General features: G+C 44.5%; 1 protein-coding gene across 3 annotated transcripts; it reads left to right on the forward strand.

Moving 5' to 3' along the window:
- The first annotated feature begins 8,906 nt into the window (after positions 1-8,906).
- On the forward strand, positions 8,907-14,409 carry LOC123145163 (probable transcription factor KAN2). 3 transcript variants are annotated; one of them, XM_044564500.1, is made up of 6 exons: positions 8,909-9,849; positions 10,126-10,202; positions 11,388-11,442; positions 11,552-11,699; positions 13,366-13,432; positions 13,680-14,409. In XM_044564500.1, the coding sequence occupies exons 1-6, from the start codon at positions 9,258-9,260 to the stop codon at positions 13,809-13,811; spliced, it is 1,071 nt and encodes a 356-aa protein (XP_044420435.1). In that variant the 5' UTR covers positions 8,909-9,257; the 3' UTR covers positions 13,812-14,409. The 3 variants fall into 3 exon arrangements, with proteins under 3 accessions (XP_044420436.1, XP_044420435.1, XP_044420434.1); XM_044564499.1 differs by having other exon boundaries at positions 8,913-9,849; positions 13,363-13,432; XM_044564501.1 differs by lacking the exon at positions 13,366-13,432 and having other exon boundaries at positions 8,907-9,849.
- Positions 14,410-23,310: the final 8,901 nt, after the last annotated feature.

The following is a 23,310-nucleotide window of genomic DNA, read 5'->3' on the forward strand; positions in this document are numbered from 1 at the left end:
AATGAGGAGGCCACGAGGCAGGGGGCGCGCCTACCCCCTGGGCGCGCCCTCCACCCTCGTGGGCCCCTCGTAGCTCCACCGACCTACTTCTTCCTCCTACATATACCTACGTACCCACAAACCATCGCCAGAGGAGCAAAAACCCTATTTCCACCGCCGCAACCTTCTGTACCCGTGAGATCCCATCTTGGGGCCCTTTCCAGCGCTCCGCCGGAGGGGGCATTGATCACGGAGGGCTTCTACATCAACACCATAGCCTCTCCGATGATGCGTGAGTAGTTTACCTCAGACCTTCGGGTCCATAGTTATTAGCTAGATGGCTTCTTCTCTCTCTTTGGATCTCAATACAAAGTTCTCCTCGATTCTCTTGGAGATCTATTTGATGTAACTCTTCTTTTTGCGGTGTGTTTGTCGAGATCCGATGAATTGTGGGTTTATGATCAAGATTATCTATGAACAATATTTGAATCTCCTCTGAATTCTTTTATGTATGATTGGTTATCTTTGCAAGTCTCTTCAAATTATCAGTTTGGTTTGGCCTACTAGATTGATCTTTCTTGCAATGGGAGAAGTGCTTAGCTTTGGGTTCAATATTGCGGTGCTCGATCCGAGTGACAGTAGGGGAAATGACACGTATTGTATTGTTGCCATCGAGGATAAAAAGATGGGGTTTATATCATATTGCATGAGTTTATCCCTCTACATCATGTCATCTTGCTTAAAGCGTTACTCTGTTCTTATGAACTTAATACTCTAGATGCATGCTGGATAGCGGTCGATGTGTGGAGTAATAGTAGTAGATGCAGGCAGGAGTCAGTCTACTTGTCACGGACGTGATGCCTATATACATGATCATACCTAGATATTCTCATAACTATGCTCAATTCTATCAATTGCTCGACAGTAATTCGTTCACCTACCGTAATACTTATGCTATCTTGAGAGAAGCCACTAGTGAAACCTATGGCCCCCGGGTCTATTTTCCATCATATTAATCTCCCGTCAACTAGCAATTTCCATTACCATTTATTTTGCTTTCTTTACTTTTACTCTTTACCATAAAAATACCAAAAATATTATCTTATCATCTCTATCAGATCTCACTCTCGTAAGTGACCGTGAAGGGATTGACAACCCTTTATCGCGTTGGTTGCGAGGTTCTTATTTGTTTGTGTAGGTGCGTGGGACTCGAGCGTGGTCTCCTACTGGATTGATACCTTGGTTCTCAAAAACTGAGGGAAATACTTACGCTACTTTACTACATCACCCTTTCCTCTTCAAGGGAAAACCAACGCAGTGCTCAAGAGGTAGCAAGGGATCAAGCCCTAACAAAACTAACTCGATTATATGATGAATCTCATCCAACTCCTCACCGACCAGCGAGCCTACGAAGGAATTACTCACTCCCAGTGGGAAGCACCATGGAATTGGCGATGGAGAAGGGTTGGTGATGACGAAGAACGAAGATCCCCCCCTCCGGAGCCCCAAACGGACTCCAGATCTGGCCTCCCGATGAAGAACAGGAGGTGACGGCGGCTCCGTCTCGTGGATCACGATAATTCTTTCTACCTGATTTTTTCTGGAAAAATAGGATTTTATTATGTCGGTTTCAGGGTCTGCGGGGCCACCAGGTGGGGACAACCCACCTGGGCGCGCCAGGAGAGGGGGCGCGCCCTGGTGGGTTGTGCCCACCCAGGGGCCCCTCTCCAGTAGGTCTTGGCTCTAGAAATTCTTATATATCATATAAAAATTCATCGCAAAGTTTCGTTCCGTTCCAAGAACTTTTATTTCTACACAAAAACAACACCATGGTAGTTCTGTTGAAAACAGCGTCAGTCCGGGGTTATTTTCATTCAAATCATGCAAATTAGAGTCCAAAACAAGAGGAAAAGCGTGAGAAAAAGTAGATACGTTGGAGACATATCAGTTAATTGGGAGACTGAGTTATAGGATTGATTGTCGTACTATCAAGGGGGGCTCTCGAGTGAGTATCTTAGAGAGCTCAAATCATTGCATCCTTGGCATCATCTTTATTGGTTCTTATTTGGTTTTCTCTATGTGAGGTTTTAGAGTTTGTGTTCGTCTTCTTGTCAAACTCAAGTTCATCGAAAACAGAGTTCGTATGCATCATCTTTGTGTTTTTGGTGTCGGAGATTTTGCCGATTCATATTTGGGGAAGGTTCTCTTCCTTATCCTATTGGCATTTCTTCTCCATTTCTAGTTCTTTTGGATAGTGCTCGTCGTCATCTATCCAACAAGCTTGAGTTTGCTGATTGAGAATATTGCTTATTTACCATAGACAACCTCGGCTATTGCTTATTTGCCATCGAACAAACCAACTTTGCTCTTGTACCGCTTACAAGCTCGTTTCGTTGCCAATTTGCCATCACCGTTACTCTGCCGTTATACATCCACCGTTAGATTGAATAGCCCCTGTCAGTTTATCTGAAAATACCAGTACTACCCTCATCTATCACCCTCTTATTTTCTTGTAAAAAAAAGGAAAAACATGTGGTAAAAAAAACCCTTTCTTTCCTCCCGCAATACTCGACCCGCACAACTCCCCTGATTCCAACCCTAGCCTCCTAGCCTGGCCGCGGCGTGGCCATGGCGGAACCGCCGCCGCCGCCCCTCCCGCATCTGTTCCCGCTGGCCGGAGGTCCTCCTCTCGTGGTCGTCTCTCCATCCACCGGCCCTTCCGCCCCCTGCCCTCCAGCTGCTGCTCCCGCTGGTGGTCCTCCAGCTGCTGCTTCGGCCACAGCCGGCCCTCCATCTGCTGCTCCGGCCGCCAGCGGCCCTCCAGCTGTTGCTCCCTCCGCCGCCGACCCTGCAGCTGGGGATCTTGCCGCCATTGGCCCTGCAGCACCAGATCTCGGAGCCGCCGGCCCTGCAGCTGCGGATCCAGCCGTCGGCGCCCCTACAGGTGCTTCTCCAGCCGCCGGCCCTGCAGATGCTGCTCCAGCCACCGCCGCCCCTGCACTGTCTACTGCTGCCTCATCCCCAGCAGCCGGCGCCCCTACAGCCGATGGACCTTCTGTTCCAGCTGGTGAGGATGTTGCTTCTTCAGCATCTGCTCAATCCCCGCGACGAATTGCTGCAGTAAGGTAGTTCATTGTCTCATGTGTTCGTGATATGTTCTCTCATGATATTTAGTTGCACATTGCGCCTAATCTTTAGACAAATTGGTTGATGATTGTCATGGTTGCGTCCGCAGGATGGACCAGGCATCAACATGTGTGCTAGAAGTTAGGATATGTAGCAGTCGCCGTAACTTCAGCGGAGGTTTTTCCTTCAGTTGGAGCATTGATTTGCATGCTATCACTACTATGAAGGGGTTTCTAGATGCTATTTCTGCACAGTACTCTTGGGTTGTGTGGTCTGATGATGAAACTATCATTGTAGAATGGTTTGATAGTATTAGTGAGAAATACAAACCTGTTGCAAATGATGAAGAGTTGATGACAATGTTTGAGTGTTTTAAGCAAGTTAGACATGGCAAAGTAGCACTTAAAGTTTTAAATGAACATGAAAAAAGGGATGAGTTAAATGCTGATATGCCATCTACTCCTTCACATGCAACACCTTCTCTAGCACTGCCTAGTCAGCCAAGTAATGTCAGTGAAGAAACTGAAGAACCTACGGATACATATCTAGCGAATCCACACGAGGAATATGAACATGTAGGTGTTGATGAGGAAGACCAGTACTCAATTGGTAGTGCTTGCTCGGATTCCGATAGTAGTGAGGATGAGCTTGATAATGTTGTAGTTGATGTGGACGGTGTTGAGGACAGCAGTGATGATGAGGAGTGGATTGTAGAAGATGCTATACCGGATGATGCTCCTCCGGATGAGGTGATCCCAGCTGCAGCGGACAGCCCCGCAATGGCCACTCGAAGCAAGAAAAGGCAACCAAACAGCCCTGCGATGGCCACTCGTAGCAAGAAAAAACTGAAAGTGTGAACTTGTTTCTTTCTATGACATTTGTGGACTTGTTTTCTTGCACTGGACATTGGTCTCTTTTGTGCATTTCAATTTCTTGTACTGGACATTGGTCTCTTTCGTGCACTTCAGTTTCTTGTACTGGAATATGAGTACCATGTCTATTTCTCCTGTTTACTATCCTCATTATGTGTCATGATGCAAATATATTATTGTCATGTTTATAACAGTTTGATCCTGAAATTACAAGCTAGGTGCTGCCAATTTTTTATAGAGAAATATGTTATCTTAATATTTGTTATTCTCATGCAAGCTAGCTCCAGCAAGGTGCTACCTTTTATCCTTGTTATGTGTTATGATGAAAATACTATATTGTTCTCATAAATTGTTTGATCTATAATTACAAGCAAGGTGTTGCCAATTTATTTTACAGAAATATGTAATCACAATATGTTATGATAATTTGAACAGAAGTGCTTCAACATGGTTAAAAGGAACAATAGGTAAGGTTGCTCATTTGCCATTGAGGGTAAAATCGTCATTTTGCTTACTTTAACAGAAGTGGCTAACACCAAGTAAACGGCTGATGGCAAATTAGCAACGAAACAAGCTTGTAAGCGGTACAAGAGCAACGCTAGTTTGTTCGATGGCAAATGAGCAATGACCGAGCTTGTCAATGGTAAATAAGCAATTGTCTCTTGCTGATTTCGGAGTTCATTTGCAGAAGTTATGGCAGTTTTGGTCTTACTTGACTCTTTTGTTGTGTTCTGGTATTCCTGATGGTAGTTGCCGCTAGTACCGCTTGTGCGGTACTTCAACTAGTGTGCGTTGTTACTACTGGGAGGGTCTCTGTTACTCTTCAGGAATTCGCCGTAGTGCCGCTTGCTCCTAGCGGTAGTACAGTTGGTGCGTACTTCTGTTGGAGTACCGCACGCACTTGTGGATTTCTCTGTTACCCTTCTGGAATTCGCAGTAGTACCATTTGCGCCCATCGGTACTTCCGCTGGAGTACTGTGTGCACTACTGTGGAAGTCGTTGTTACCCACCGGCTAATTCATGATAGTACCGCTTATCTAAGGCGGTAGTACCGCTTTGGCAGTACTATCGCACCAATTCCGCGGTGGTCCTCAATGGCTCTCGGCGACTACCCTGTACTTAGCAGTAGTACCGCTCTCCTGAGCGGTAGTACCGTTTAAGGTAGTTACAAAACATAACGGTTGGATTCGTGGGGTCCTATAAAAGGGGGTCTTCTTCCCCAATGACCTCGATGGTTCTTAAACAAGCATTCTCCTCTATTGTTGACCTCCAAAAACTTTGCTTTCTCTTTATTTCTCTCATGATTCTTGCATCTTTTTGAGGGAAAAGAGAGAGAAGATCTAGATCTACACTCTCCACCAATCCATCTCTTCTCTGAGAGAGGGGAACCTTGTGGATCTAGATCTTGGAGTTCTTGAGTGTTCTCCTTGTTCTTCCTCTCATATTCCTCCATAGCTTACGTTGGTTTGGTGGGATTTGAGAGTGTGGGACTTGAGCACTTCACGTGTTCTTGCCATTGCATTAGTTGCATCGATTTGAGTTCTCCATGTTGATAAGTGGAAGTGAAAGTTGAGAAGCTTATTACTCTTGGGTGCTTGGACACCCTAGAGCTTCTGCCTCTTGGGTGCTTGTGCACCCAAGACGGTTGGTGATGTCGCGGAGCACAATCATTGTGGTGTAAAGCTCCGTGTAAGCTTCGGGGTCTCCAATTAACTTGTGGAGATTGCCCTGAGCAATTTGTACGGGTTCGATGACCACTCCAAGGGTCTCCAATTGTATGGGTTCGGTGACCTCCCTCAAGGATCCCTTAGTGAAATCACGACACCTTGCATTGTGCGAGGGCGTGAGGAGAATACGGTGACCCTAGTAGCATTTTGGGGAGCATTGTGTCTCCACACCGCTCTAACGGAGATTGGCATCTGCAAGGGTGTGAACTTTGGGATACATCGTCGTCTCCGCGTGCCTTGGTTATATCTTAGGCAAGTTCTTTTGTTATACACTTTGTGATACCCTTCGCGCTTGAAGTTATATATCTTGCTATCACTTAGTCGTTTGTCTTGCTTAGCATAAGTTGTTGGTGCACATAGTTGAGCCTAGTATATTTAGGTTTTGTGTTGACAAATTAAACACTAGTTTATTCCTCATTCGTTCAAGCCTAAACCGTAATGATTTTAAAGCGCATATTCACCCCCAGGCGAAATCCACATCCTTTCGACCGGGCCCAGTTGCGAGTCCAGGGTGGATTTGTAACTGGGGCAAAAAAAGATCAATGACTCAGTTGCATGACAATGATGGATTTGTAACTATGACGACAACAAAGGGTCATGCCCAATTGCGAGTTGTAGGTTGACTTGCAACTACGGCAAAAAAAGATCAAAAGCCTAGTTGTGAGTCAATGGTTGTCTTGCAAGTAGGATAAATAGGGGTGGCTAGTTGTGACTTAATGGTTGACTTGCGACTGGGCCAAAAAATAGTCAGTGCCTAAAAGTTGCGAGTTGAAGGTGAACTTGCAATTGAGGCGAAATAAAGTCAGGCCCAGTTGCAAGTTAAGGGTGCACTTGCACTAATGCAAAAAAATAAGAGTCGGACCCAGTTATGATACAAAAGAAACATCGAGCCCAGTTGCATGTCGAGGGTGGACTTGCATCTGGAGAGAAAAAATTCAGACCTAGTTGTGAGTCAAGGATGTACTTACAACTGGGGAAAAAGGATCAAGGGCCTAGTTGCATGTCAATGGTGGACTTGCAACTTGGACAAAAAGTGGGTCGGACCTAGTTGTGAGTCGTTGGTTGACTTGCAATCGCGGCAAAAAAAAGATCAAGAGCCCAATTGTGAGTATGGTTGTCTTGCGATAGGGATAAAAAATGGGGCAGACTCAGTTGCGAGATGACGGATAACTTGTAACTTGGACAAAAAAAGCTCCTAGTTGCGAGTCAATGGTGGACTTGCAACTGAGGGGGAAAAGTCAGACCCAGTTGTAAGTTAAGTGTGGACTTGCAACTAATGTAAAGAAGTGTTGGGTTCAGTTGTGATACAAACAAATATTGAGTCCAATTGCGAGTTGAGAGTAAAATTGCAACTAGAGACAAATAAAATGTTGAGCCCACTTGCAAGTTAATAGTGGTCTTACAACTCAGGCATAGAAAAAAGGTTTGCCTGAGTTGCAAGTAGATGGTGGAGCTCTAACTCGGGCAAGAAAAAAGGTCCCACAAAAAAGGGTTGCACAAAAGAAAGGCGTCGCTCTAGTGGAAGAGAAAGGGGAAATGAAGAGAGAAGGAATGGGGACAGAAAACGCAGTCACAAAATGGAGGCGATAAAAGAGGTAGCGAACAAAGCACCCTGTCTCTTTCGATTTTACAAAGTAGGCCAATAACAAATGACAAAAAAATCCCATAAAAACAAAACAGAGACTAAACAAAAATAGGCCTGATAAAACAATTGGATATTGCGACAACGCGGTATGCGCGCCCATGGGATGCGCCCGACAAGAACATAGTGGGATCAAGTTTGTGCAAAGAATACAACGAATTGATTGGACAAGCCACAACTTAGATGAGACATTGTTAAATCTCATCTAGATGAGATTTACCAAACCTGATTTGAAATTTGTTCAAATATTTTTAACATGTTCATGAATTAAAAAAGCACAAATTCAAAAAAAGTGTTGAAAAAATAAATAAAAAAATCATGAATTTTAATAACTGTTCGCACACTTCAAAAAGGTGTTCACATACTTAAATATCATGAATTGAAAAATGGAAAATGGAAAATGAAAAGGAGAAGAACAAAAAAAGAAAAAGAAATAAACGGACACATTCACTCTACTAGGGTAAACATAAAAAACAAGAAAAGAGGAATGTTATTTTTGACAAAATTCCATCACTGGATTCTATCTACTTGAACATTTGTATACAGGAACAAAAAATAAATAAAAATAAGAAATCTAATTCATACTTTCACAGCAAAACGAAAAATGTCTAGCAACCTAAAATAATGACTTGCTATCTAAAAAAACTCCCCCCGTCACTCAAAAATACAACATTAGCTTATCTTCAATCGCACTAAGCATGGTTGAGGAAATTTTACTCCACATGTATAGACACATATAATAACAAAAAGACAAAAATCTACGAGTATGGAGACATACTTGAACAAAAATTTCTAATCGCAGTAGCTAATATGCATATATAGACACAGAAAAAAAAAGAAGCAAAACCATGAGACAATGAAAAGCACACAGGTAATCCGGCCCACAAGAATGTACAGACAGAAGAGCAACTATTTTTCGCCATTGGCCCTGGCCCAGGAACGACAACTTAAACACACACAACCGAGAAACGAACACATCGGACATACACATAGAGCGTGAGCGACAACTCTCGGATAAGTAAACGAGCGTGAGGGACCGTTGCACCAATTTTGCAGCAAGTTTTTTTCTCGATTTTGCAGCAAGTTTGATCCTGTGGTGATGGACTTAGATGTGACATAATTATACCTCATTTAGATGAGATTTAGCAAATCCGAAAAATAAATGTGATTCCCAAACAAGGTTGCCTCCCAATTTATTGTTCAGGCGTCACTTGGAAACAATTAAATGTAAAACCCAGCCAGTAAATCTTCTATTTTGTACCCCTACATGACGAACCGGGAAAATTCTGGAATTCCGAACTAGGATGTAGTCTGTCCATAAGAACACCAACCTGAACTGCATGTACTCCTGCGTATAATTCACGTGAGGATGAAGAATGGGCATAAAGCCCGATAAGGGAATAATACCTCACTTCTTGCCTTCCCGCGAGCATACATCCCAATCAAAAGTGTCATTTTCCCACTGCAATCTGCCACCAAACACCCATAAGAGAGAGAGACTGCGAGGAATAAAAAGGGGAGGAGATAAAGAAGGAGAAAAAACGCGAGGAACGAAAGTGAAAGGGGGCGCATGGTGTATGGACGAAAAGACCAATCTATATCTTCCATCCTAGGCCGGCCACCTCCAAGCAACAAGTTACACTCGCCTCTTTTTCACACAACACATCCAAACAGACACTCCTGTCCTTCACCATTCCAAGTCCCCAGCTCTCTCTCCTCCTCCCATCCCTCAGCTCCTCCCCTCCCCCCTCCTCTCTCCCAGCAAGAAATCTTCCAAGTTCCGCACCTCAATTCCGCCCTAGCCCAACCAGCAACCTTTGGCCAACTCTGTCGATCTCTCTAGGTAGCCACAAGTCCACAGCGGCAGCGGATATCACACCACTTGCTCTTCGCCAGTTGCGAGAGGGATCAATGGAGCTGTTCCCGTCGCACCCGGACCTGCAGCTCCAGCTCCAAATCAGTCCGCCCCCTGCCACCAAGCCAATGGACCTAGGGTTTTGGAAGAGGGCTCTCGACACCACCGCCGCCGCCGCCGCCGCCGCGACCACGGCAGCATCAGCGGGAGCTACCTTCGCACCTCCGTCCATCGCCAGGACACACCCCTCGGTGCCGGCAGCTGCCGGCGGCGGCTTCCATGCAGCGCACTACGGCGCAGCCGATGGCCACCTGGGCGGGCTGCAGTTCTTGCAGCACACCCAACCCATCCTCCACGAGGTGCAGGACCTGGCAGCGATGAAGCCCATCCGGGGCATCCCCGTGTACAACACCTCGCAGTCGCTCCCCTTCCTCCAGAGCCAGCTCCACCACCACAACTACCACCACCAGCATTGCTACGACGCGATCGGCGGCGCGGCAGGCGGGCCGAGGTCGCCCGGCAAGGTCGGCGCGCTGCGGCTGGCGGCGCCGCCGGCCAAGCGGAACTCCCGTGCGCCCAGGATGCGGTGGACCACGTCGCTGCACGCGCGGTTCGTCCACGCCGTCGAACTGCTCGGAGGCCACGAGAGTATGTACTGCTAACTGCTTCTCGCGCGTTCAAGTGTTCGTTTTCTTCTTCTCCTGAATTTTCTTGCTCGTTAGCAGCCGTTAGATGATTCTTTTTCTTCTAGCTAGCAAAGTAGGCAATCCTGTTGATCGAATCTTGCATTTCTTGTGCTGGCATTCAAAAGAACTAGACAAGGATGCATGGGCGTATTGGCATAGTACAGGCTAAGCTCTATATATGTTGGTGAAGGAATTATTGTGTACTGTTTCTTATCCTTCCTCTCTTGCGATTGTGCAGGAGCAACGCCCAAGTCGGTTCTTGAGCTAATGGACGTGAAGGATCTAACCTTGGCCCATGTCAAGTCTCACTTGCAGGTGAGGAGATCTTCTTTAACTACATAAAGTCCATGGTTAGCTCATTGGTTATACTATTTAATTAAGCTTTGATCACTTGTGCTAGCTCTCCTCAACGTACGTGTAGATCTACTACCACTTCAGATACTCCTTGATGTATGCATAACACACCTAATTGATTTGCAAGAGAATTCTACGTGCACCACGCGACCTTTAACTCATCATTTCTTGCTGCCGGAACAATATATAGTAGTACTAGTATTAGTTTTAAATGTTTGATGCATCTTCGGTCGGTCATGCATGTAAGAATAGTCATTCTACAGTTCACTTTCTGAGCAGTAAATTCCCCCTCTTGCTCGTACCTCCTCCCTCTATCTCTATCCCTGTCTCCCTCTAGCTTTACCACGACGTGGTGAGGAGAGGGGAGGAGGGCAGCTTTTCAATAAAAACCCGAGATCAGCAGCTGAGCAGCACAAAGATAAGCATGCAACGGGAAGCAAATGCGTGCCATTAAAAAGAGGAACGTCACACACAGTCACCGGAGAGGGAACGGTGGATGGATGACACAGTGGACACATGTGCACACAGGAGCGCGCACACATCCATTGATATGAATATGAATATGATACACATCCATGCATGCTGTGCTGCCCAAGAGCAGACGGCCCGGCAAGTACAACCCTGCATCATTTCTCAATAATTAAGGGCTTCTCTGCCTGCACACAAGCTACTAGCTGATCGCGCCATCAATGCCCCAATTGTGCATATATGCCGCTGCCCGCCCCTGCCACCCGTATTTATTGATCCGTCTCGTAGACCACCACTACACACCTTTGACTTTAATACTTCTACTACACTGCTCATCCTAGTTACTACTCCCTCACTCCGTGAATAAGTGTATTTCTAGCTTTTGTCTTAAGTCAAAGTTTTGAAATTTTGACCAATTATATACAAAAGAGTAATAACATGTATGACATTAAATTGATATATTATGGAAGTACATTTCAAAATAGATCTAGTAATATTAATTTAGTGTCATAAATGCTAGTACTTTTTTTTATAAAGTTGGTCAAAGTTGATCTAAGACAAAAGCTAGAAGTACACTTATTCACGGACCGAGGGAGTAGCTTTATTTAGTCAGCTATACTTGCTGTGTATGCTTCCTGGTTCGTATCAGCGGGTATTCATCAGTTGACTGTCTTGCAGATGTACCGGACCATCAAGACCACTGACCACAAACCAGCTGCTGCCTCATCCTACGGTATGATCAGTGTATATTGTACAAGTGTCACTGGCGTCTCGGTATCCCAGTGACAGACACAGATCGACATAGCATTGGATTAGCAGTGAGTAGAATATTTATTTTGCAGGACAAGCCAAGACAATCATCGACATCCCTGACGACAGCTCCTTCGACATCGCCAACACCAGCGGGTCTGAGTCTTCAGTCCAGCAATCAAATCTTGACGGGAACGAGCATGGATCCAACATGTGCGCTCTATGGAGCAACAACTCGAGGTAACAACGCCATTGCTAGCTAGCTTCTTTGTTGGTACTCCTCGTTTTGTATTCTGGTGGATGCATGCTGCTATATCACATGAGAGAACACACACAGTACCAAATCCTACACTAATATAATTCCCTCAGTGTTCAGTGCACCGGTGATGATCTCGGTTTGAATTTGTAGATTTATGTAGAATGATATATGGGCCCCTTCCCTTGCTACAATTATGGATTGATCCATGTCAAACTAAATATTCCTAGCTGGTGGGCTATTAATGGATATCAGTAGCTAGCTAGCTAGCAATAGCATGCACTTCAGAATTACTCCACACTGCTGGGCTCCGTCTTTTCTGCTATTTCAGGCGAAATGACAGAGCGGGGTACAGCTAGCTATAAGTCTAGCTAAACATTCTTGTGAGACAGAAAAACTGCTTTGCAGATCGATATAACTCCAGAGTCCTTACAGGTCAAAAGCTGCTGGTAATTTCCTGTGTAGAGCGCTAAAGCAACAAAGTACGCTTAAATACACGCGTACTACATGCTGTAGTAGTAGCACACATGCATGTTTGGGCTCTTCATCTCATGCATGATGATGTCTACAGGTATTCGTCAAGAATCAACTGTCACATTACATACATGATTAATTGATAGATTATGCATTTAGAATGATATAGTTGATCTGAAGAGGGTGCTTTAAGGTTCAAACCGCAGTCTAGCTAGTGCCTGCTTTACGCAAAACAAACTCTTATTCCTTTGTCTCATTTTCTTTGTTCCTACCATATCAACCACCTCCAAGTGCTCACAAAAAGCACCAGGGCTCTACCTTTGTTCCATCTGCTCCCCATGATGGTGCAATCATCTCTTGAATATATTATACATTAAGCTCTTTCATTAAACATATCCATCTAGCCATAGGCAGAAAAAGTGCACACACATATACACTTTCCACGACTACAATTAATTAAGGAGGCAATATAGTAGCACTACCATGGAATCTTGACCAGAAGTTACATCAGAAGCAACATGACATATATATATAGTGCTATACACAATTAATCTCTCTTGCGTGACCAGGCGTAGCTAGCTCTTCTACACATATCTGTATGTATATACAATCGCATACAAGCATCCAGCCGTCCATGTACCATATACATACACACGTACTGTGGTACTTAGGACTCTGCACGGCCAACTGTATAGCCATGTAACCCTAAAAAAACTGTATAGCCATGTAGGAGAGGAGTGAATGGTGTACATGTTTATTTAGATAATGACCGGAGAACATATGATATGTATGTGCATGTGCACACACATGTGGTGTAAGCAAGCATTGATCAGTGTGCCGTACCACATGGGTGAGTAAATAACGCGGCAAGCACCAAGCTATAGCTAATTACACAGCTTTTTACCCCCCATTAACCCCTCTGATAAAGCGAGCTGCTCGCCATTGACAGCATCTTAACAGTGAAAAGTTAGAGTTGCGCGCTTTGTTCCCTGCGCCTTTTCCCGCCTCTCCCGTGTTGCATGCAAATGGACTCCCACTGAAGAAAAGATGTGTAGATAGATCATAGATAGATAGGCCGGCATTTGATTCTTTCATCAGCCCATGATATACAGAAAAGAAGTTGATACTTAATTCAATTCCTTCCTTTGTCTTTCCTTCCTTTTGCTGGTGCAGCAGAGGGGCCTGGTCGTTCCACGGGAAATCAAGATCAGATGCCAACCCAGGCGACATCAAATCCTTTGAGGTTCGTACTCGCCTTTTTTTCCCCAAGGGAGCGATCATCATTACCACCTCCAATACCTCATCGGCAATGGCCATGATATGCTTTGCCTTAGTTAGTGCAGTGGCGATCATTCCTCCTTCCATTTCCCGCATGCATGCATCTTTCCGACGGCTCCCTGTGTGCAAAGTGTCGGCAGCATGCATTTCCTGTTATGATATACAGATCGCAATCTATTTAATCTGATGTTCCTTCTCCTTTGCACTCGCAGGACGTGCAATCGCAGTGCCCCAACGTCGTCGCCGACGATGCCGCCGACCTGATGTCGGCTCCGTTCCGATTGTCGGAGCTGGTCGTCGGCGCCAAGAAACCGAACCTGGACTTCACCCTAGGAAGAATGTAAGGCCGCCGTCGATTTGTCGACCGGCCGGCAACGGAAGATATGCGTAGCTAGCTAGCTATATGTGACGTTGATCTAGAGATTAATCAGATGCATACTCGTGTGACTCCCGCTCCATATGCACGTAACGTACGAAGCGGAGGAGGAGGAGGGAACCAGAGCTAGGAGCTGAGAAAGCAAAAGAGGCAGGCAGCTGGGGAATTAAAGAATAAGACGAGACCACCGTTGATCTAGGAACAAAGTGCAAAAGGGGCCGGGGAGGGAGAGACATGGGTGCGTGCAAGTGTGCGTGCGTGGTAGAGAGATGGATAGTGAGATAGATAGGCTTTATCAAAGGCAGGCAGGAGCATGCAACAAGCTGGTTAGCTTGCCTGCCTGCCTAAAGGGCTTGCTTCTGGTGCACAACACACACGATCAAGCTTGAAGAGTGTGTGTATGTATGCGTGCATGCTGCCTGATGAGACAGAGCTGCTAGGTTAAGAAAGGTCTCATCTTTTTGTTATGCCACAAGACAGGTGTAAAGCTGAGATGCTTATCTTACATATATGCGTGTGTATTGTACGTATGGACCATGCAAGCATGTATTATGATGGATCTGCCAGTCTTGCTCTGTGCTAGCTACTTCTATCTCCTAGCTAGCTGCTAGGTTGGAATCGATACCTTCCCTGGTCTGGATATCATTGGTGCAAATCTGGCTGGATTTCCAGTTCATGAGCTAAAGCGAATCAGTAAAGGTGATCAATCAACAAAAGGAGTTTTTGGAGTAGTATGTTTGATCATATGTCTGCCAAGTTGAATGCACTATACTTTCACCGCCATATTGATGGATCAGTCAATAATATAGTCCCTCCACCCCCGATGCATAATGCATATTTTGATTGGTTAAGACAAGCCGTTAACCAACAATTACTCTATTGCGGTCTAAAAGGGAAAACAATCGCAGTTACTCAATTATTGTGTAGTTTATGTGTCACAAAAATGATGCCATTGAATCGTATACATTTTTACTTATGATACTATTGTATCACCTCCATACCAAAACATAATTGTTGGTCAAAGCCTTGTCGTAAACAACCGAAAAAGATTATACTCGGACAGGAGAGTATGATGCTTTCCCCAGTGTGTTAGTTGTGGTTTAGTTGGACCAACGTGGTGATGAATCCTAGCTGTAGTTTAGTTGCTTTCACCGTAGATTTAATTGGCAAAATATAAGTGACATGCCATAAGAATTATATTGTTGGATTCACGTTCAAAAGAAGTTTTCAACGGTACTATTTTTGCTACATATAAATTATATTTTGTTATGAAAATGTATGGTCAAACTTTTTTTTTGGCAGGGAAGTATAGTAAAAACTTGCAATTGAACCCGGACGAAGGAAGTAATTTTAGTACCTTGACCAATTGAAATGCATCGGAAAATATAGTCGTATGTGTCAAAGTTTGAATCGACCATACAACTTTTGTTAATATTTCATCAGTATTTATAAACCACAAGCATGATGTGCTGTTGGATCGACTCCAGTGGCATCATCTTTGTGTCGCATAAATTGCTGGCCAAAACTTTAGCTTAGGCCTCTATACTACACTATACATTAATTATCAAAAAAGGCTTTCGCCCCGCTTTATATATAAAAGCATACCGCCCAAGCCACAAACAAACACACGAGTTCAGCCACAGCACGCCCAAGGCGCGGAGGTCCAACACACACACACAAGCACGACACAAGGTACCAGGGTTAATGATGAGGGCACAGCTCAACAAGCCCAAAGAAAGAAACAGAAAAAAGGAGGCCTTGCAATGGATGAGTATAGCATGTATGACATTGCCGAGAGTATTACCTCCCTTTGTCTCGAAATAGAAGATTTTTTTGGACTTCACACATTATCTAGTGTGCAACTTTGACAATTACTTATCAGTTGAGGATTTATGTATAATATCATAGAAAATTATATCTTCAAACAATATTTAATCCCAACATTAGGGGTATCATTTAAATCAAACCAACTTAAGTCTTCTCTAGTACCAACTTAAGTCTTCTCTAGTACCAACTTAAGTCTTCTCTAGTTAATTAATGGTCAAACATTGAGTGTATCTCTCTAAAAGACGTATTTTTAGAAGGGAGAAAATAGAACAATGAGTCAAAATGTTATTACTTACTCTGTTTATTTTTCGTGGTCTTGGGAACTTAAAAGTTGATGATATAACAAGCGTATAGAGACATACGGTATAGTGTGAGGAAAGTGTAATCATTTTATTTGCTCTCTCAGCAGGATTATTATACATTGCAGTTGCTAAATTGTGTTGTATAGTTAACTTGATTGATAACTAACGATATCTCATGGGTCGCCGTGGGAATTGGTTACAATATATTTGAATGACATTTCGTTCTGTGGACATGAATATATGAAGTAATAATATGAGAAATGAAATTGAAAAATACATATGATTCGGTTTTTTTTAATTAGTGTAGTTGTAAAATTATGAAATATGATCAGCAAAATAGAAGATTTTCATATGAGTGGTTGCATATCCAGTTCAGGAGGGTCTTTAGTAGGGGAATGTTGGAATTCCTAGCTACACTTGGTGCGGGGGCTGATGGATGTTCAACTCTCAAACCAACCAGACTCCTTTCACTGGAAGTTAACGGGCAATGGAGTGTTTTCGGTTAAATCTATGTACTTGGATCTCATTAATTCTGGCACAATCCCAAGATCGATACATATTTGGAAAGCCCTTGCGAATCAAAATTTTCATGTGGTTTGTCCACAAGCGGGTGATCCTTACCAAAGATAATTTACTAAAGCGACGATGGGTAGGTAGTGCACAATATTGTTTTTCTAATCAAGACGAAACGATACAACACCTCTTCATAGATTGCCCTCTCGCGAAGTTGCTTTGGCGAACTATTCATATAGTCGTTAACATTACTCCTCCAGCTAGCATAGATGCGTTGTTTGGGACGTGGCTAACTGGAGTGCAACCTGCTATTGTGTCACGTATTCGGATTGAAATATGCGCACTACTTTGGGCTATATGGAACTGCAGGAACAATATGATTTTTAACAGACAAAATATTTAACATAAGGCAGGCACGGGATTTCCTACTACTCCCTCTGGATATAGGAATATAAGGCAGGCATGGGTTTTTAGGTCCACGATTTTAAACAAGTGTTGTTTGACATAAAAATTATATATCTAGGTTCATTATCAAATGAACTTTCTAAATATTTTTCTATGTCATATTGTGCGTTTCAGTAGTTAAACTGACGACCTAAATTCCCATGCTCGACTAATATTCCTATCCACTAGTAAACAAGGCATGGCTCGACTAATATTCACATGCTCGACTAAAATTAATTTCATAATGCATCTAATGATATTGATTTCATATTGGGAATGTTGATATTTTTTCTTATATAGTTGGTCAAACTTACGAAGTTTGACTTAAGAAACCTTTTATATGCAGACAAAAAAGAAAAAGAAACGGAGGGAGTAGTTAACTTGTTTTATAACTAGATGATATCTCATGGGTCGCCGCGGGAATAGGTTACAATGTATTTCAATGGCATTTGGTTGTGTGGACATGAATATATGAATTTATAATATGAGAAATAAATTGAAAATACATATGATTTAGTATTTTTTTTTTAATTAGTGTAGTTGATATATGAAATATGATTAGCAAAATAGAGATTATTCATATGCATGGTTGCATGTCGAGATAGATCTTTTCGCATGCATGGTTGAATGTTTGTGTCCTGCTCAGGAAAGGCCGCTCCTTGAAGGTGGAATAAGGTTCTCCCTGCCTAGTCCCAGGCTCGGCGATGTGTTTAGCACAGTGAGAGGGTGTGTGGAGATGTGTCTCCAGCGAATCTAGTGGGATTCGGTCGGTGCTAGTCTTTGGTGGTTGTGCTTGGATCTTGTCTTCGTTTATGTGTCGGTAGGTTGGATCCTTTCGATTTATGGTTCTTTTTATCTGCAACGGTTGTTGTTCTGGTGCGCTCGTGTTACAGTGCCATAGCAGGACGACTTCCCAAATGCCTACTACAAGTCTACAACAAGTTTTGCCCAGCTCCTATGAGGAAGGGGCGCGCCTTCGACTCGCTCCGGTGTTTGTAGTAGTCGCTCGGTGGTCTACGGACCAAGATGTAATTTTTGTTACTTCTGGTGTTCTTTCTACTGCCATGACAGATGTTGAATTGATCGAAAGTGTTTTTTTCACAAAAAAAAATATTTGAGGTAAAATGTTTGCATATTGAGAAAAATATGTTAGTGTAGATCACATATCTAAATACTATATAGGATGTGATATGAAAAAATAACCAGGTAGACATGAAATGGTCAGGTAAGCCGGGTCATTACTAAGACGAACGGGATTTCCTACTACTCCCTCCGGATATGAATATAAGGCGGGGACGGGTTTTTAGGTCCGCCATTTTGAGCAAGTAGTTAAATTGACGACCTAAATTCCCATGCCCGACTAATATTCCTATGCACTAAACAAGGCATGGCTCTTGCGTCGTCCTTGACATTTCCTGAACAAAAACACTGGCGCATAATACAGGCAAACATGCACCTCGCACGTACGTATACGGAGCTACAAACAAACAAAGCAAACAAGCGCAGCGCGGAAGCATCAATCGAGGTCCAGTACGGCATTCTTCTAAAGAAAAAGAAAAACATTTGGTACGGCGGCAGCGATGCTATCCCCCGCTAGTAAACAACGCATGGCTCGTACGCACGGCGCATGCACGCATGCATGCATGCGAAACAGCAGATTTGTCAATTTGGGGAACAACCCTACGAACGCCGTGCATGGATGCGTGCATGCAATTGTCCCCGTCAATCACTCACTCCATCACGTCACGATATTATACGATAAAGAAGGGAGAGAGTAAGAAAAATCTAGAGAGGAAGAAGGGGGCCGGGAATTGAAGTCAAATCTTTTCAGAGAGGTTGGGCGGTAACGCGCGTCTGGGTCGGTCGACGACGGCATGTCTGCGTGGTGTGATTGACGCTCCTTGGCCTTGGCCTGAGAGGTGAGGTGAGGGTGAGGTGACCTCTCTTGGAAAGCCCTTGATTCAACACGAGCGTTTACCCTCTTCCCTAGCCTACGCCTGCCTATTTTTGTTCTCGTGCGTGGATGCATGGCTCGATCAATCACCGATCGATACCCGAGCCCAAGTGTACTGCCGCGCTAGCATGCATGCATGCATTTACGTTCCCAAACCACCACCACCTGCACCACCGACCGGCCGGGCCTCTTGGATTCGCACTGCACACTATGCATGCATCGTCTCGTCCGTTTCGCTCGCTTTGGAGGCAGCTACATAGCTCTCCTCCAAATTTAAATGACGATCATGTCTACTGTAGAGCAGTGTGTATATAGCTAGGGCACTGGCCAGCGCCCAGCAGTGAGTCATCTGTGTGACGCATCGACGGACGGCGCGTAGGCGTAGCTAGATGTGTACGAGTATATATGAGAGTGTGACGAGGCTTGCGTTTGAGTCAGCGTCGAAGCTAGCTAGCTACAGGTAGCTTCGTACACTAAATTTTTTGGGACAATACAAACACATTTTGTACAGGGAATATCGTCCTGCAGAAACCTCGACATACATCTTGACAGGTCAGGCTCTGGCGCAAGTGGTAGTCGTCGTCGTAGCTGGTAATCGATCGCTGTTCCACAACAGTCGCGGACGCTTTTGGAAGGGCAGCAGGGAAAAGAAGTTGTAAACTAAAGCCGGTCAAATCCCTTGGCCCCTAGAAAACGAAAAGAAATGCAGACAAATATGCTTGCATGAGGGGCAAGCTAGCTGCTGCCATATGCGTGGCATTCAGCAGCGGTGGTTAGTTGATGAGCGCACGCAAGCGACATGGCTATGGCGAGCCATGCATGCATGTTGCGTAGACCAAGAAGGTCACAGCTTTTCCCCGTGATTTCCGCGGGATCCATGCATGCGTGCGTCCATCACGAATGCACACACATAGACTACGTGTGGCCCCGCCCCTCCAGCAATGCCAACGTGCAGCGCAGGCCTGTGCGTGCATGCACGCTTGGTTCAGCAGCGTGTAGCTATGCAGTGTGCCTGCTGCAACCTCACACGTACTGTACGTGGTACTGCCTGACCTGCTCTACGCACACGTACGTACGTACAGAACTAGGTACTCCATTCGCACCGTTTTACTTGCCTTCGAATTCGCGCGCACTTACCTTTAGCATCTTTCTAGTGTTGCTGCGAGTGACTGATTGATCGCCACAAAGATCTTGACTTTTGTGAAAGCAAATTAAACAAAACCTAAGGTAACCTCATAGTCACAGTTGAGCGTGCACTGGTAAAAGTATGCGCCAAGTCATGTCATGACACAATAAATCGGTTGATTGCACAGTTTCTACATCAGTTCGAAAGTTCTTACTGCATGTGTGACAATGCTTAATCGTGCACGGGTCAGAGCTAGTTTAGGCCCCAATGGAGTGGCCAACCCCTGGAGGAAGGTCAGGTCAGCTCGATGCGGAGGCTGGAGAATCTCTGATCGACGAAGACTACGCACTGTCCAAGAAAGGCTTTGGGCAGACGCAGAGAGAGAGAGGAAGAAGGAAGAAAATGGGAGGAAATGAATGATGAGGCACTCCATTACGCTATGATTGGGGGGCGCCCCAAGGAGAAACAACAAGGGATCGAGTAGCGTAGCCATGCCAGCTTGCTTGCTTGCTTTGGGGCCCGAGACGAGCGTTGCATGCAGCAGCAGGGCGTGGCAGAGATGCATGCAGGCAGAGAGAGAGAGAGAGAGAGAGAGAGAGAGAGAGGGGACGGAGAGAGAGGAGGGAGAGAGGTCATTTCATGTCAAACCAAACGCGACGACGCAGCGCAGGCAGATGCAGAAGCAGAGGCTTCCTCGAACGCAGCAATCGAAAGCAGGGCGGGGCAGCGTTGGCGCCCAATGGATACGACCGATCCGCCGTGCTGATGACCGCGACCAGACGTGCATGCCCACCCGGCATTCAAGGCCCCCAACCCCCCCCCCCCCCCCCCCCCCCCCCCCCCCCCTCTTCTACTCTGCCAAATATTACCCCACACGCCCTCACGTTGCCCTACTCCATTCCATGGGCTAGTAATACTCATGCATGCATGCATGTACACATCCATCGTTTTCATATCCTCGTGTCCGTATGCGTGTCAGTGTGTGTGTGTGTCGGTCTTTAACTTTTCACGTTGGTCCTGGCCAGTCAGTCACAAGGGTTAAAATATTTGAACTTGTCAACCAAAGAGGAGTTTTCCTTGTTTTCTAAAAAAGGGAGAAGTTCTTCAGCTTTGCACCCTGACGTACGTTTGGAAGACAAATTAGGGACCCTATATTTCTCAAACGACTAGCTTTGTTTCACTCTATAGATTTTCTTTTACCAAAAAAGGCTTTCGCCCCGTTTTATAAATAAAGCAACCACCGAGCACAAAGTTATCCCCGGGAGAGAGACGCCATCACCTCCATCATCATCCAGCTTCGCTCGATGCTCGATGACTCTCCGGATCACTTTTCTTTTCTCAAGTAAAAAACAAAATATATATGCAAGAACAAGTTACCTTAAAAACAAAATAATATTCTAAGGAAGAATGAATTAAGGGTTTTGGTATTACCTTAATAATAAAATTTAATAAAATATAAAAATGTGGTAAAAAAGGTATACACGAATTGCACGGTTACACAATATGCAAGAACGAGCAATTAATTGGGCAGTTTTCGGACAACCAAATGATTTTCACGCATTACCCCTATAAAGAATGTTGGGGATGCTAGAGTACCCGCCTCCCTGGGGCTTCTCGAGCAAGAGCGCCCTCCGTGCCGTTCATTTCCAGGTGGCGTATCGCGGGAGCCTCTCGGGGTGTTTCTGTGCCGTCTGGTCGGTAACCCGGCTAGGCGGTCCATGACAGGTTAACCACTAATGCACGCCTGAGGCCAGAGTCATTGGGCGGCGTCGGGCGCGCCCGTGATGGCCCTATCGCACGTTGCCCCGCGTGCGATGTCATGATTGGGCCCGCATGCCGGCGTCTTTGCGCCATACGGTGGTGTGGCTACGCACGTGCAGAGTGCATGATGTGGCATCCATGTGCGCCGGCGTTGCATCCATCCGGCTGTGCGAAGGGCCACCCAGCCGTCTGACTAGAAGGGGTTGGTCTGCCCGGATGCGTAGGGGTTGTGCTACCCAGATGCAGAGGGGCTCGGCCAGCCCGGACCCCGGCTGTCATTGGTTCTTCCCGGCGGTCGCGGGATGGACGTGTAACTTTGGTTGCCCTCCCTGGGTCGTCTATAAAATCGCCTCGCGTACTCGCTCGACCTGTTTCGCAAGAGAAAGGTTGCCCTTGCGGTGCGGCTTTCTATATCCTCCTTTTCTTGCCAGAGCACGTGAGATTCCTCTCGCTTCGCCCCTCTATGAGCTTCTTTGCCCAACCGATGGAGAAGTTACCTTAGCGCGTCCCTGCGCCAATCCTATCCATAGAAAGTTCTCAAAACCGCTCCAGGAAGCTACAAAACACATGTTATGGGTCGGCCCATCCTAGCGATAGCGTGTTGTGAGATGTTACTCCGTGCTACCTATATCGCGCTTATACTGAGATAGTAGCTCCCCTCGCCCGTAGCGCCCACGTTTTTGGGCCGGCCGACTAGAGTGTTCTCAGTCGTCTATTCACTCGTTTGGTCATTGCTACATTTGATTTCTTTTTTGTTTTTGTTTTCTTTTATTATTTCTTTGGTATTATTCGTTTCTTCATCGATTTTCTTCGGTATTTTTTTATTCTGATTTCTTTGCTTTGGTTTTATTTGTTTCTTTCTTGGTTTTCCTTGTTTTTTATTTTTCACTGCGTTCCACTGTTTTGCATTGGTTTTTTTTGCTTTCTATTTTCTCTCTCTCTCTCTCTCTCTCTCGCTCTTTGATTTTCTTTGTTTATTTCTACTTTTCTTTGGGTTTTTACATTTTCCATACACATTGTACATTTCCTCAATACAGTCAAAACATTTTTATACAATTTTACCATTTTCAAAATACATGATTTTTACATTTTTAATATTTTTAGGTATTTTTTCATACATCATTTAAAATTTCGTATACTAAAGAAACATTTCTATATACATGTTTATAGTTTTTTAAATACACGATTAACATTTTTTATATGTGTTTTGATGTCTATATTTTTTATGCCCATTGTACATTTTTCTATACATTAGAAACTTATTTATAAATATGTGACATTTTTCAAAAACAAAATGAACATTTTTAAATATATTTTTTATGTATAATTTTATTTATGTGTTGTATATTTTTTGTATACATCAGGAACTTGATTTTATACACGTTTAACCTATTTTAAAATTCATGATTAATAAAATTTCAATATATGTTTTAATGTCTACATTTTCATACATGTTGTACATTTGTCGTATACATCAAGAACATTTTTTATACATATTTAACATTTTATAAATACATGACTAATACTTTTGCATAATGTC

Source organism: Triticum aestivum, chromosome 6D, assembly GCF_018294505.1.
Source record: "Triticum aestivum cultivar Chinese Spring chromosome 6D, IWGSC CS RefSeq v2.1, whole genome shotgun sequence".
Classification (NCBI taxonomy): Eukaryota; Viridiplantae; Streptophyta; class Magnoliopsida; order Poales; family Poaceae; genus Triticum; species Triticum aestivum.